Below are 13,515 nucleotides of genomic sequence, written 5' to 3'. Positions count from 1 at the left end.
CTTCCCTGGATGTACAGTTTTTCTAAAAGAATGGATCTTCAGGTCCCACCACGCCCGAAATACTGATAGAACTGATTTTATTTGGGTGTTAAAATGAATTCATAGAGATCATAGAAACACTGTTGGAAAATTCTCAAAAGGTGCTCTTGCATAAGGTAATTCATGTGCCATATTCAGTAGGAAACTCTTAAGTGGGAACACTTGGGGCATACTGGCTTGTATATGTGAGATTGGATGTTAAGGGACTGGAAGCATATAACAGGGTTTTTAGGAAGGAATCATATAATTAAATCCTAGAATTTAACTAGAAATAATTCAATTGGTTTATTAATTATTTTATTATTCAATTATTTTATTACTATGTTTTATTATCTATTATTAGTTTTAGGTGCCTTGAAATATGGTAGGTTTAGGGACCATATATATCTGTAATCATCAAATACAGCAAGCATTACTGTTATGCCATGGATTGAACCCAGGATTGTCACATGCAAGGCAAGTGCCTTACCCACTGATCTATCTCTCCAGCTCTCTAAATAAAATGGGAATCTTGCTAAACATTAGAATTTATTTTCATGTGTCACAAATGTTATTTTTCTTATCTAACTAAGTAAAAATGTAAAGTCTATTCTTAGTTTGCAGGCTGTACTAAAATAGACAACAGGATGGATTTAGTCTGTAAGCTGAAGTTTTTTTTTTTGGCAATAGCTATAGATAAACTTTTAGTCAATACTAATACGTTTTGTGAGGTGCTATTATAGGGAAAATAGTAACATTTATATTTTGATCAAAAATGTTATATGTTAAGATACAAAAAAGCAGTTCTTGAATGTATGACAAATTTCCAGATCTTGTTTTTATTTGGGGGCAGCTTTGCTTTTCAGGCCTCTCTTGAAACAATTAAGCCTACAGATATTGCTGTTTTAAGTGTAAATTTTACAAAATAGATCTGGACCGTATAAACCAGACTGATCAAAGTGATTATCTCAAGTATTTGAATTTATTGTACTTAGAATGTATTGTGGATATTTGTCTGTACCCAGAAAGCTTTATGTTCAAAATTTTATGGAAGATTGCGAAAGGAAAATGACTTTTTTTAATAGGAACAAATAGCCAGTCAATATAGAAAAATACTGATTTATACATTTAAAAATACTGATTTGGGGATGGAACAATAGCACAGCGGTAGGGCTTTTGCCTTGCATGCGGCCAACTGAGCATGAACCCGGGTTTGATCCCTGGCATTCCATATAGTCTTCGGAGCCTGCTAGGAGTAATTTCTGAGCACAGAGCCAGGAGTAACCCCTGAGTGCTGCAGTGTTGACATAAAAACTAAACGAAACCAAATAAAAAACCCAAACTAATTTGTATATTAACTGTCTTCTAAAAAGTAGCATTTTTAGTTCCTTTTTTTTTGGGTGGAGGGCAGAGTGCCACACCATGCAGTCTCAGGGTTTATTCCTGGCTCTGCTCAGGGATCATTTCTGGCGGGTTCTGGAAACCATAGGGGGTTTTGGGGATTGAACCTAGGTCAGCCACATACAAAGCAAGTACCCTACTTGCTTCAGCTCCGTTAGATAAGTTTTATGATTGATGTTATAATGGAGAAATAAGCATTGCTAGATTAAATTTAGGGTAATAGATTACGTCTAAAGACATTTTGAAGTGTAGTTTAAAAAACAAAATATAGATTTATTTTAGTCTAACATGATGAAATTACATAGATATGTATGTACACTTTAGTAATTCCTTTCCAATCAAGATATACATTTCCTTACCCCAGAAAATTTCTTTTAAGTTGTCTTACTGTCAGACATCTCACCACCCTAGGCAGTAGCTCAGAGGTTCTCAAACTTACTTATTGCTCCCTTTCAGGAAAAGATCACATAGTTTACTTTTGGAAATCTACTTTTAAGTGTACAAACAGAAAGTGCCTCCATTTTCCTCAGTTGGCCAGTGGTTACTACTGCTTCTCAATCATTCTTGTGTTCATCCTCCCACTAAATTTTTCCCTCCCTCTCCCTGTAACCCATTTGGGAAATACCGCAAGTAAATACTTTTTATTGTACACCTTTATACCAGAATTATATAATATATGTTCATTTGTGCCTGACTTATTTAGGTGAATACTTGAGTGAATTATGTTTCACGTATTTGCAAAAATATTTTCTTTATACATCCTAGGAGTATTCCATTGTATGAATATACTAATTTCCTTACCTTTAGACATTTGGATTGTTTCCAAGTTTAGGCTATTAAGAATAAATCTGCAATAAACACTTATACATAAATCTCTGTAAACTTCAGGTTAAGTATTTAAGAGTATTGTGTTGATAGGCCATAGAATAGATGAATATTTTACTTTGTAATAAACTCAAACCCTTTTTTTTCCAAAATCATACAATTTTGTACTCATGCCAGGACCATGAGAGAATCCTGGTGTTTCTTCATCTTGCCTGAGATTTTCTTTGCTGATTGTAGATTAAATTTCTTCTTATTTGTTGGGATTTATAATTCCCAAAATCCTTCCAATGATCCCTGTGAAGTGTGATCTGAAAGAACCTCCCAGGAAGTGCCATTTAATACACGGAGTTGGATGTCCACCTCAGGCTCTTTCACCTACCAGAGAAGCAATATACTCTGCAGATACTTCTAAGAGTGGTGCTTTGTCAGCGAAGGGGAGGGATTAAGTGGTTCAAATATCCAGCCATTCCTCTTGGCCTTTTTGATTTGGTCCATCTTGTTTTCAGTTCGATCTGTGTGGTTCAGGGAGTTCTGTAGCCTCAACTCTGATTTTGAAAAATTTTCAGTGTTTTGTCAAAATGGGTGTAGATTCTAGTTGATCTTCTCATAAGCAGTAAGTAGTTAGATCTGTTATACAGTTTACATAGTAATATTTTTGTGTTTATATGTTATCAGTTTTGAATTAATAGTGGTTAGCTTTTTAACTATTTTTCATTTAATTTTTTATATTTTTGGTTTATTCTGCTCAATGCATTTATGATTAAAAACTTATTAATTAATTTATCTTTCTTTTTCTTTTTTTTTTTTGGCCAACCCGGTTACTCAGGTTACTCCTGCCTGGCTCTATGCTCAGAAATTATTCGTGCCAGGCTCAGGAAACCATGTGGGTTTCCTGGGATTAAATCGGGTCTGCTCATGCAAGGCCCTCCATGATGTGCTATCGCTCCAGCCCTGCATTTATGATTTTTATGCCTTTCTGTTGAATTATTTGTAATTAAAAACAGATCTCTAATGTTTGTAAATATTCTTGCTGACTACTTTATGTAATATGATTTTATAGGCTCAACATTTTTTAATATATTCTTATGTTTGCATAGTATTTACTTGTAATTAATTTGTCTTTTTTTAGAGGTTGTGAGAAATGTCTTGCTTTTTATATACTCTTAAGAATTCTTGCCTTGAACTAGGAGAATATGGTCTACTTTTATTTAAATATTTAGTATCTTGCTGTTTGTTTTGTTTTGTCTTACATGTTTTTTCCTCCTTTAATGAAATATTTATTATATTTTATTTTTATAGCTTTTTTATTCAATTGTATCTTAATTTTTGTTATTTTGATCTAGGTACTACAAAGTAGACTCTTATCTTCTTATCTGTTATTTATAGTTAATATTGAATCACATAATTATTTTATATCTTACTTTATTTTATTGAAACCATTGTGATTTACAAGGTCCTTCATAGTTGGATTTCAGGTAGACAGTGAATCAGGGCCAATCCCACCACCAGGGTCTACAGCAATGTTCCCAGAGTGCAATAGATACCATCACCCTTTGCCCCCTGGCCTGCTATGTAACAGGCCCATTTTCAATTTAGATGGTTACAGTTTAGGTCTCTTGGGAATCACATCATTCTTTTATTTATTTATATTTTGTTTGTTTTTGGGTCACATCCGGAGGTGCTCAGGGGCTACTCCTGGCTCTGCTCAGAAATTGCTCCTGACAGGTTTGGGGGACCATCTGGGATTTGAACCATCTGTCCTGGATCAGCCATATGCAAGTGAAATGCCCTACTGCTGTGCTATCTCTCCAGCACTCACATAAGTCTTAACGAGTTCAAGACTCTTTTTATTTGGGTATTTTGGTTTTGGGGCCACACCTGGTGATGCTTAGGGGTTGCTCTTGGCTAAATGCTCAGAAATAGCTCCTGGTGTGCTCTGGGGACCATATGGGATGCAGGGATTTGAACCTTCGTCCTTCTGCATGCAAGGCAAATAAATGCACTACCTCCATGCTATCTCTCCTGTCCCGAAGTTCAAGACTCTTAATGTAATTTTTTTTTACTGTTTCCACCTGATGTTTTTTCATATATTATACTTTTACATGCTCTAAGAAATTACCTGTATTTGAAATAGCAGCTTACCTGTACATTTCTGATTTTCAACACCATTTCTTTTTGAAGTTTTATGCTTCTGTATGGTGTCATGTGTTACCATATATACTCGAGTATAAGCCTAGTTTTTCTGGCACAGAATTTGTGCTGAAAACTCCCAACTTGTCTTATACTCAGCTCATACAGGTTATTTCGTCTTCTGCCATCTGCTGGAGGAGGCAGTGCTTGAGCTCAGTCCACAAGTTGTGGCTGAGCTGAAGAGGTAGGCTACTGAGTTGAACTGGATGCCACTGAACTGTTTAACTCATAATATTCTGCACTTTGTATGAGACCGACAGCAGTGATATCTGTGAACTCAGTGATGATGACAATGTCTATGCTGATACTCTCACATCAGAGACAGCTGAAGCTCTGTTTGGACGTACAGATGAGGAGGAGGAGGAATCCAGTTTTGAAGGATTTTAACCTTTGTGATTTACTGTATTTTCCGGCATATAAGATGACCAGGCGTATAAGACGACCCCCTAATTTTGCAGTTAAAACATAGGTTTAGCCTATATTCGCTGTATCAGACAGAACGTTCCTGTGCTGCAACTGTATGTACCACAGTGAGCCAATCACAACAAGCAAAGGTCTAAAGGTTCTACTGTCATAGACTTCCTCTCTGACTCTGGCCAATCTGAGCAGGCTTTTGACAGTGTAGATTCGGGTCCAGAACATTGTCTAATTTGCATGCATAAAACGCCTGCTGAGTTAGAGAAGCTGTCCGAGCAGCCTTGCAGTGATTGGTGCAGGATCGAGTCGGAAAATTCGTTTTGTGGCAATATTCAGACAATTTTCGTTTAGCGGCATATTGAAACATTTTTTGGGATATAAAGTCGTCTTATACGCCAGAAAATATGGTAGCTTGCTTGGTAACAGTCGACTTTGGGTCACATTTACTACTAATTTGCAATGTCTGGTAAATTTTTTACCAGTTCACTGAATATTGTTTAACGTTGTTGTCTGGGATATGGGTCTTTAAAAATACATTGAGTTTCCTTTTGAACTGTAATTAATTTAATTGGAGTTATTCAGGCCAGTTTAGACTAGTCCTTGCTTATGCAGGTCTGTATACTCTTTGGTCTAGCACTTTATGTCACTTGAGTTTTCTGGAATATTGATGAATGAGGTTTTCTTAACCATGGCTGTCAGCCCTGTGTAGAATTTAGTATCACAGCAAGTAACTTCAACTTAACTCATTAGGACCATTTTATTCTAGGTATTTTAGAATAGTGTTCTCATACCTGTAAGCTCTCTTTCTTCCCTACTACTCCCCCCCAACCCCACTCAATAAGAGTGCTACTATTATCTCTAGTACCATGTTTCCCAAATTCTGTGTATTTAAACAGTCCCAAACTCTGGGCTATATTTAAAAATTGGTCCTAACTATGAAGTTTAGATGAAGCTGGAACTTGCCTATCTTTTTCTCGAAGTTCAGTCTGTACTTCTTTTTGTCTAAGCTTGAGAAAAAGCACATGCTTTGTTCAGCTTTATATTTATTTATAGCAGAAATTAAAGTTCAATATCAGGTACTGGTACTATATGCTCAAAACAAGTCTTCCTTAGTTTTACATATGCTTAATGTTTCATCTGCAAATTAATAAGAGTATGACAGTAAGATACTTTTAAAATACATTTGATGATAGAATTAATTGCTCTGGGGTATGCTGAAATTTTATCAGAAAATACTGTTTTAATTGCTTATTAATTTCAGAAATCTTTTCTCTTAAAATCAGTAGGAGATGGAGCCGGAAGAATAGCACAGTGGTAGGGCGTTTGCCTGGCATGTGGCTGACCTTGGATGGTCCCGGCTTTGATTATTGGCATCCCACATGGTTTCCCAAACCTGCCAGGAGTGATATCTGAGCACAGAGCCAGGAGTATCCCCTGAGTGACACTGGGTGTGGTGCCAAAACCTAAATAAATAGATAAATAAATGTTAAAACATAAAATCAGTAGGAGATCTCTGTTTAGATAAAAGTATTTAAACTTAGAATTTCCTACAGATTTGACATGTTTAGTGGATGAAATTCTAAAGAAGCTGAAGGGTAGACTCTTCCAAATACCTTTTATTTTTTATCATAATATAGTCAATATATTGCAAAACTTAAAGCCTACATTTTCTGCCTGATAAAGTTGATAAGTGCCAGCAGTTCTTATGCCTGTGGAATTACATTAGATTTTTATAGCCCAGTTAAAATGTTTTATAAGAATTAATTGGGGGTTTTAGAATGGTAGGGCATTCATTTTCCTTGCATGTGGCTAACCTGGGTTTGATCTCTAGCATCCTATTGGTTTCCTGAGCCTGCCAGGGTTAATTTCTGAATGCAGGCCAGGAGTAAAGCCTGAGCACCACCCGGTGTGGCCCCAAAACAAAAAGAATTGATTGGGCAGACACATGTGCTCCTTGAGTGTGTGTGTATTGTATTATTGAGAGTGTCTTGCTGGCCCATGTACATTATGACCGCATGCTTATGTCACCTCCATCTTTCATCTTGAGTTGTGGACTTCCATACTTTTCTACTTTCATGCTGGGATGTATACTGGGGTGTGCTCTCTCTTCCTTTGTAGAAGTCCACATTCTCTCTTGAGCATGTTGCTCTTCTTTTCCTTCCCCTCCTTTTTTTTATTCGGAATTTCTGAATAAAACCCAGTTTCACTTAAAAAAAAAAAAAAAAAAGATTTAATTGGGGAAGGTAGCCAAAATGTTCTTTGTATTATCAGTTCTGAGCCCTATTCACATTATAGTTACTGGAGTATAGATGAAGATCAGATGGCAGTATATATCTTAAAAGTTATTATGTTTATGAATTTGTGAAAGATGTTTTAGGTAATAATTTTCATTTACTTTAGAGATATTAATTTTCTGCTTTTATTTTTTAATATAATATCTTTAAGCACCATGATTACAAGCATGATTTTAATTGGGTTTCACTCATAAACAGAACACCCCCCTTCACCAGTGCAACCACCAATGACCCCCCCTCCCCACCACCGCCTGTATTTGATACAGGCATTCTACTTCTTTCATAAAGATTGTCATGATAGTGAAATTTTCCTATACATGGATGTACATGGAATCTATTATGCTGAGTGAAATAAGTCAAAGAGAGAGAGAGAAAGATGCAGAATGGTCTCACTCATTTATGGGTTTTAAGAAAAATAAAAGACATTCTTGCAATAATAAATTTTAGACACAAAAGAGAAAAGAGCTGGAAGTTACAGCTCACCTCAGGAAGCTTACAACAAAGAGTGATGAGTTTAGTTAGAGAAATAACTACGTTTTGAACTATCCTAATAATGAGAATGTATGAGGGAAATAGAAAGCCTGTCTAGAGTACAGCCAGGAGTTGGGTGGGGAGGAGGGAGATTTGGGATATTGGTGATGGGAATGTTGCACTGGTGATGGGTGGTGGTCTTTACATGACTGAAACCCAAACACAATCATGTATGTAATAAAGCTGTTTAAATAAAAAAAAAAAAGATTGCCATTGCCATGATAGATAGTAGTGTAGTTGTTTTCCTAACTACACAACTTCATATTGTGAGGGTCCTTCTGGCCCTCATCTCTTTTTTTGGGGGGGCCACACCCATTGACGCTTGGGGGTTACTCCTGGCTATTCCCTCAGAAATCACTTCTCGCTTGGGACCATATGGGACGCCAGGGGATCGAACCGCAGTCCATCCTAGGCTAGTGCTTGCAAAGTATAGACGCCTTACCTTTAGCGCCACCGCTCCGGCCCCTACCCCCTGGTCCTCATCTCTATTGTCTCTGGGCATTATTATAATTATGTCCTTAATTTTTCTTAAAAGCCATAAACGAGTGAGACTATTCTTTGTCTAGCTCCCTCTGACTTATTTCACTCAGCACAATAGATTCCATGTCCATCCAAATAGGAAAATTTCATGACTTCATATCTCCTGACAGCTGCATAATATTCCATTATGTATATGTACCACAGTTTCTTTAGCCATTTGTCTTTGAAGGGCATCTTGGTTATTTCCAGAGTTTGGCTATTGTAAATAGCACTGCAATGAATATAGGTATGAGGAAGGGATTTTTGTATTGTATTTTTATGTTCCTAGGCTATATTCCTAGGAGTGGTATAGCCTGATCATATGGGAGCTTAATTTCCAGTTTTTTTGAGGAATCTCCATATTGTTTTTCCATAAAGGCTGGACTAGACGACATTCCCACCAGCAGTGAATGAAAGTTCCTTTCTCTCCACATCCCGCCAGCACTAATTGTTCTTGTTCTTTGTGATTTGTGCCAGACTCTGGTGTGAGATGGTACCTCATAGTTGTTTTGATTTGCATCTCCCTGATTAGTGATGTGGAGCATTTTTTCATGTGTCTTTTGGCCATTTGTACTTCTTTGAGGAACTGTCTCTTCATTTCTTCTCCCCATTTATTGATGGGGTTAGATATTGTTTCTTGTTAAGTTTTGTCAGTACCTTGTATATTTGATATTAGCCCCTTTACTGATGGGTATTGGGTGAATAGTTTCTCCCATTCTGTGGGTGGCTTTTGTATCCCAGGCACTCTTTCCTTTGAGGTACAGAAGCTTCTCAGCTTAATATATTCCCATCTGTTTATCTCCGCTTCCACTTGTTTGGAGAGTGGTTTCCTGATTGAAGCTGCCTTTAGTCTCAATGTCATGGAGTGTTTGACCTATGTGTTCTGTGATTTCAGGCCTGATATCAAGGTCTTTAATTCATTTGGATTTAACCTTTGTGCATGGTGTTAGATGAGGGTCTGAGTTTGCTTTGTGCAGGTGGCTGACCAGTTGTGTCAACACCACTTGTTGAAGAGGCTTTCCTTGCTCCATTTTGGATTTTTCCCCCCAATTTTTTTGCTCTTAAATTGAAAATTTACGTTGATTAATTTGGGGAACAGTATATTACTGAATTATATCTCCAGTTTATAATGGAGTTTTAAATTTAAAATTTCATTTAATATTAGGTGGTTTTTTTTTTTTTTTTAATTTTGTGGGAGGGCACACCCAATTATTTTCAAGCTTACTCCCGATTCTGCACTCAAGGAGGATAAATCCTGGTGGGGTTTGGAGGTCCATATGTGGTGCTGGGGAATCAAACCTGGGTTACCTGTGCGCGAGGCATGAAGCATTCTATCCAATCTGCTGTACTTTATACTTATTTTTATTATTTTAGTTTTAAAAAGTGAAGTATTTTCTATCAGAGAATTAGATTAACCAGAATATATTGACTTACAAAATGCCAGCATATTTATGACTTTTTAAAAATTGGACTAATTTTTTTCTTTTTTTCTTTTGTATTTGTGATCTTTTTGTTATTCGAATAAAGGTAATGGTTAAAGAGTATTCTGTGATTTGATTTCAATGGGCAGTTATAAATAGCAGTAATTTATTACCTAAATTTTTGTTATCTTAATTTCCCAAATAGATATTACCTCAATTAATTAATTTTTCCTTAATATTGTAGCACTCTGTCAACATCAGCATACACCATTTGAAAGGATATATATTGAAGACATGTTCTGCTGAAAAGACAACTGAGAAAAACTTTACGAATGGGATGAACAAGTGCCAGTTAATTGACTACCTTCTGCAGCTTGAATGTTAACATTACCCACCTGGTACAGTTACCTAGTGATGTACCTATTCTTACAGTACCCTGTTTCATTGTGCTTGTCTTGATTAAAGAATTCAAAGTGGAGTACCGCAAACTTGATATGGATAATAAAAAGAAAGACAAGGACAAATCAGATGATAGAATGGCACGGCCAAGTGGTCGGTCTGGACATAGTACTCGTGGAACTGGGTCTTCTTCATCTGGAGTTTTAATGGTTGGACCTAACTTCAGAGTTGGAAAAAAAATTGGATGTGGCAATTTTGGAGAATTACGATTAGGTAAGACTACGTTAATTTTGATTATTATGTTGAAACTTTATAGGATTTTAAAATGAAAGCTACTTTAATGAAAAAGCTTTAATTATTTTAATTGTGGTAATTTAAAGAACACTGGGAAACGTACCTATTCGAATGATCATTTGCAAAGAACGACCATATATAGGAACGTCTCGATTTATTTTTGTTTTGGGACCTCACCGCAGCAGCTCTACTTGCAGTGCTATTGGGGATTGGAGAGGGTTGAACTTCTGACACCTGTCCTTTGGACAGTTTCTCTACCCAAGAAATATATATAAACCACTAGAATATGAGATGAAAGAAAGTAAATTAAAGATGGAGTTTGATTTTATACTTTCCGAAGTAGTAAATAAAGAGCTACTAAACTAAAGGCAAAAAAGCAGATGTAAATTGACATCAGGAAAACTGACATTAACTTTTCTGAGAATAAAATTTAGTCTTCTTCAGATTTCTAAATATATATGAAATGATCACTTAGACTATAGACTTAAACTCAAGATACTATAGTGAAATGTTTTAAAAATAGTGAAATATGCCCACCCCCCTTTTCCTCCCAAATATGTTATAGTGGAGCTTGGGAATCTTTATTATTAAATAGGATGTAAGTTATTGGTTTATTTCATTCTTATATTTGATAAATTTAGGACACGTTGGTCTATTTAAATCTCTTCATTACATATGAGGCAGTTGAAACTTGGTGAAGATGTTACCTGTTACGTGTTACATAATATTTCAGTGACAGATTCAGTACCAAAATACAGCTTTTAAATGTCTGGTATAATAGGAAATGTGGCTTTATTCATTGAATAGAAACAAGAAGTAATGTACTTTGGTTATTTGGGAATCAGTGTTGAGGTACCTCGAGGTATTATTTCCCAAATTGTAAACTTTAGAAGTAAAAATAACAAATTGACTCTATACTTCCCTTTAGATCTAACCTTGTTAGAAGCAAATTCATTTGTCTGTTTATATCTTCTTAACTTCTTTTCCTCTTGTAAAATACCCTAATTTGTAGTTACTCCTTCATTTTATTAATGTTTTGCATAATTTATATACCTGAAATCTTTGAATAAAGCAAGCCAATAAAAGATAATGACAGTACCTTGTGGATAGCTGCAGTATGATGTTACTGGCAGACTCTATTTAGTAGGTTCTCAAATATTTGAAAGGATGAATGTATTCCTTTTAAAAGACTGAACAGATATCTTGATAGTCTGTGAATTTTGAGTTAGGAAAATCAGATTATTTACTTTTGCATATTGTCAGGTGTGAGGCATGATTAGACACTAATACTACACTGGAAAATTTGGGAAAATTTCCAGCCATTATGGAACATAAACATCTTTAACCACTGGAGCCTCAAATTCCTTAACTTTGAAATTGGATTGTTTCTACTTCTTAATTTATTATGAGGATTAAATATAGTTAGTAATGTAAAAGGAGCAAGACTACTTCATTTTTTGAGAAGACCAGAGGTTGGAGAGATAGTATAATAGATAAGGCACTTGTCTTGCTGGATTTGACACTTTGCCAATCTGGGTTCCATTCCTGGCATCACAGGGCTCGAGTGCTCCTAGAGCACACAGCTGGGAGTAATTACTACATACCTCTGGGAATTGACTGGAAACAAAATAAAGAACAAAACCCCCCTAAATACTTCATTTTATGACACATGTTTGTGTATTTTAATTTATATTTTACTATATGCTATACCATATAAATTTATACTCTATCTCTTTCTGCATTATACTGTGTAAAACATATTTTCAAAAAATTCTTGCAATTTATTTAAATTTTTTTACATGATTTATATGTAATTTTGTATGTAGATATGTGTACCAGTATATTTGTGGTCAACGCAACTAAAGCTAAACATCTTAGCTTGGAAAATATGAGAAAATGTATATACATATACTGAAACTGAATATTAATTATGTTGAGAAAGTAATTCAATATCCTTTTTAAGTTTCCAAATAAACAGGAACAGAAGTATCAATCTCTCTGTTCTCTATTATCTGTCTTGTCTACGCTGTGGATAGTTATTGTATATTTATGTACTCATTGAGCTTAGACAAATCAGCCATAACACCAAGAAGTAGGCCCAGGCAGGCAGAGCAAGTTAAAATATAGCATGTTGTATGTATTATCTTACTGTGTTTTTTATGGGAGATCTGGGTTTGATCCCTGTCACTGCATGGTCCCTTCAAAGTGATACTGATCCAGAACTAGTTCCTGTGCTGCTCTGTTGGGTGTGTCCCAAAACCCAAAACCCAAAACCCAGAGCAAAACAAACAACATTAGCCTTCTGACTGTGGAAAGAGAGTTCTCTTGGGGCTAGTCAGTTATTTTTGCAAAGGACTCAGGAGCATGCACTTGGCTCTATCTGGTTGATTTGTATACTCTAGTATTCTTTCTTAATCATCTAGAAATCTGGAGTATTTAGACAAAAATTTCAGAGTTACTTAACACTTTCAGAATTATTTAAATTAGCTAATCTGAAATTGTTTCCTACTTGCTTTTCTGGTGGAATTTCCCAGTAAAGCCTTCACCTAAACACTTCCCTTTGTTGTCTTCCATGACCTGACCAACACATAAATTTTATCATAGTAAACTTTGTTTACTTGACCTGTGTTCTGTTTACTTTTATTGCCAGAGCTATTAACAAACAAAGCATACAGAACATGTATGTCATATATTGATTTATGGTTACTATATCTGAAATGAGATATCAAACTATTGAGACTATGAAGTATACCACAGGATTTTCCATATTTTTCTTAGTTTTTTTTTTTTTTTTTTTGGGCCACACTCGGCGATGCTCGGGTTCCTCCTGACTGTCTGCTCAGAAATAGCTCTTGGCAGGCCCGGGGGACCATATGGGACACCGGGATTCGAACCAACCACCGTTGGTCCTGGATTGGCTGCTTGCAAGGCAAACGCTGCTGTGCTATCTCTCCGGGCCCAGTTTTGTTTTTCTTATTCACTATTCTGATTTTATTGTTTCAATATTTAAGAAGTTTTTTGAAAAAAAATATAGTAGATATGTAGACTTGATTAGGCTTATCATTTTTTAATGAAGCAAGATTTTTTTTTTTTAATTTTGGGGCCACATCTGGCAGTGCTCTGGGGGTTACTCCTTGCTCTGCGATCAAAAGTCCCTCCTGGCAGGCTCAAGGGAACAATATGGGAATGCCAGGATTTGAACCACC

At 35.9% G+C, this 13,515-nt stretch overlaps 1 protein-coding gene across 5 annotated transcripts in view; it reads left to right on the top strand.

The window, feature by feature from the left end:
• The first annotated feature begins 9,864 nt into the window (after window positions 1-9,864).
• Window positions 9,865-13,515, top strand: part of CSNK1G3 (casein kinase 1 gamma 3) — an 86,843-nt gene continuing 83,192 nt past the window's right edge. For all 5 annotated transcript variants that reach the window (XM_049771399.1, XM_049771396.1, XM_049771398.1 and 2 more), the window contains exon 1: window positions 9,865-10,288. In XM_049771399.1, coding sequence (XP_049627356.1) covers window positions 10,111-10,288 — 178 coding nt within the window. In that variant the 5' untranslated portion in view covers window positions 9,865-10,110. The remainder of the gene's footprint in view (window positions 10,289-13,515) is intronic.

This window comes from Suncus etruscus, chromosome 4 (assembly GCF_024139225.1).
Source record: "Suncus etruscus isolate mSunEtr1 chromosome 4, mSunEtr1.pri.cur, whole genome shotgun sequence".
NCBI classification, from domain to species: domain Eukaryota; kingdom Metazoa; phylum Chordata; class Mammalia; order Eulipotyphla; family Soricidae; genus Suncus; species Suncus etruscus.
This window is presented reverse-complemented; position numbering and strand designations above follow the sequence as displayed.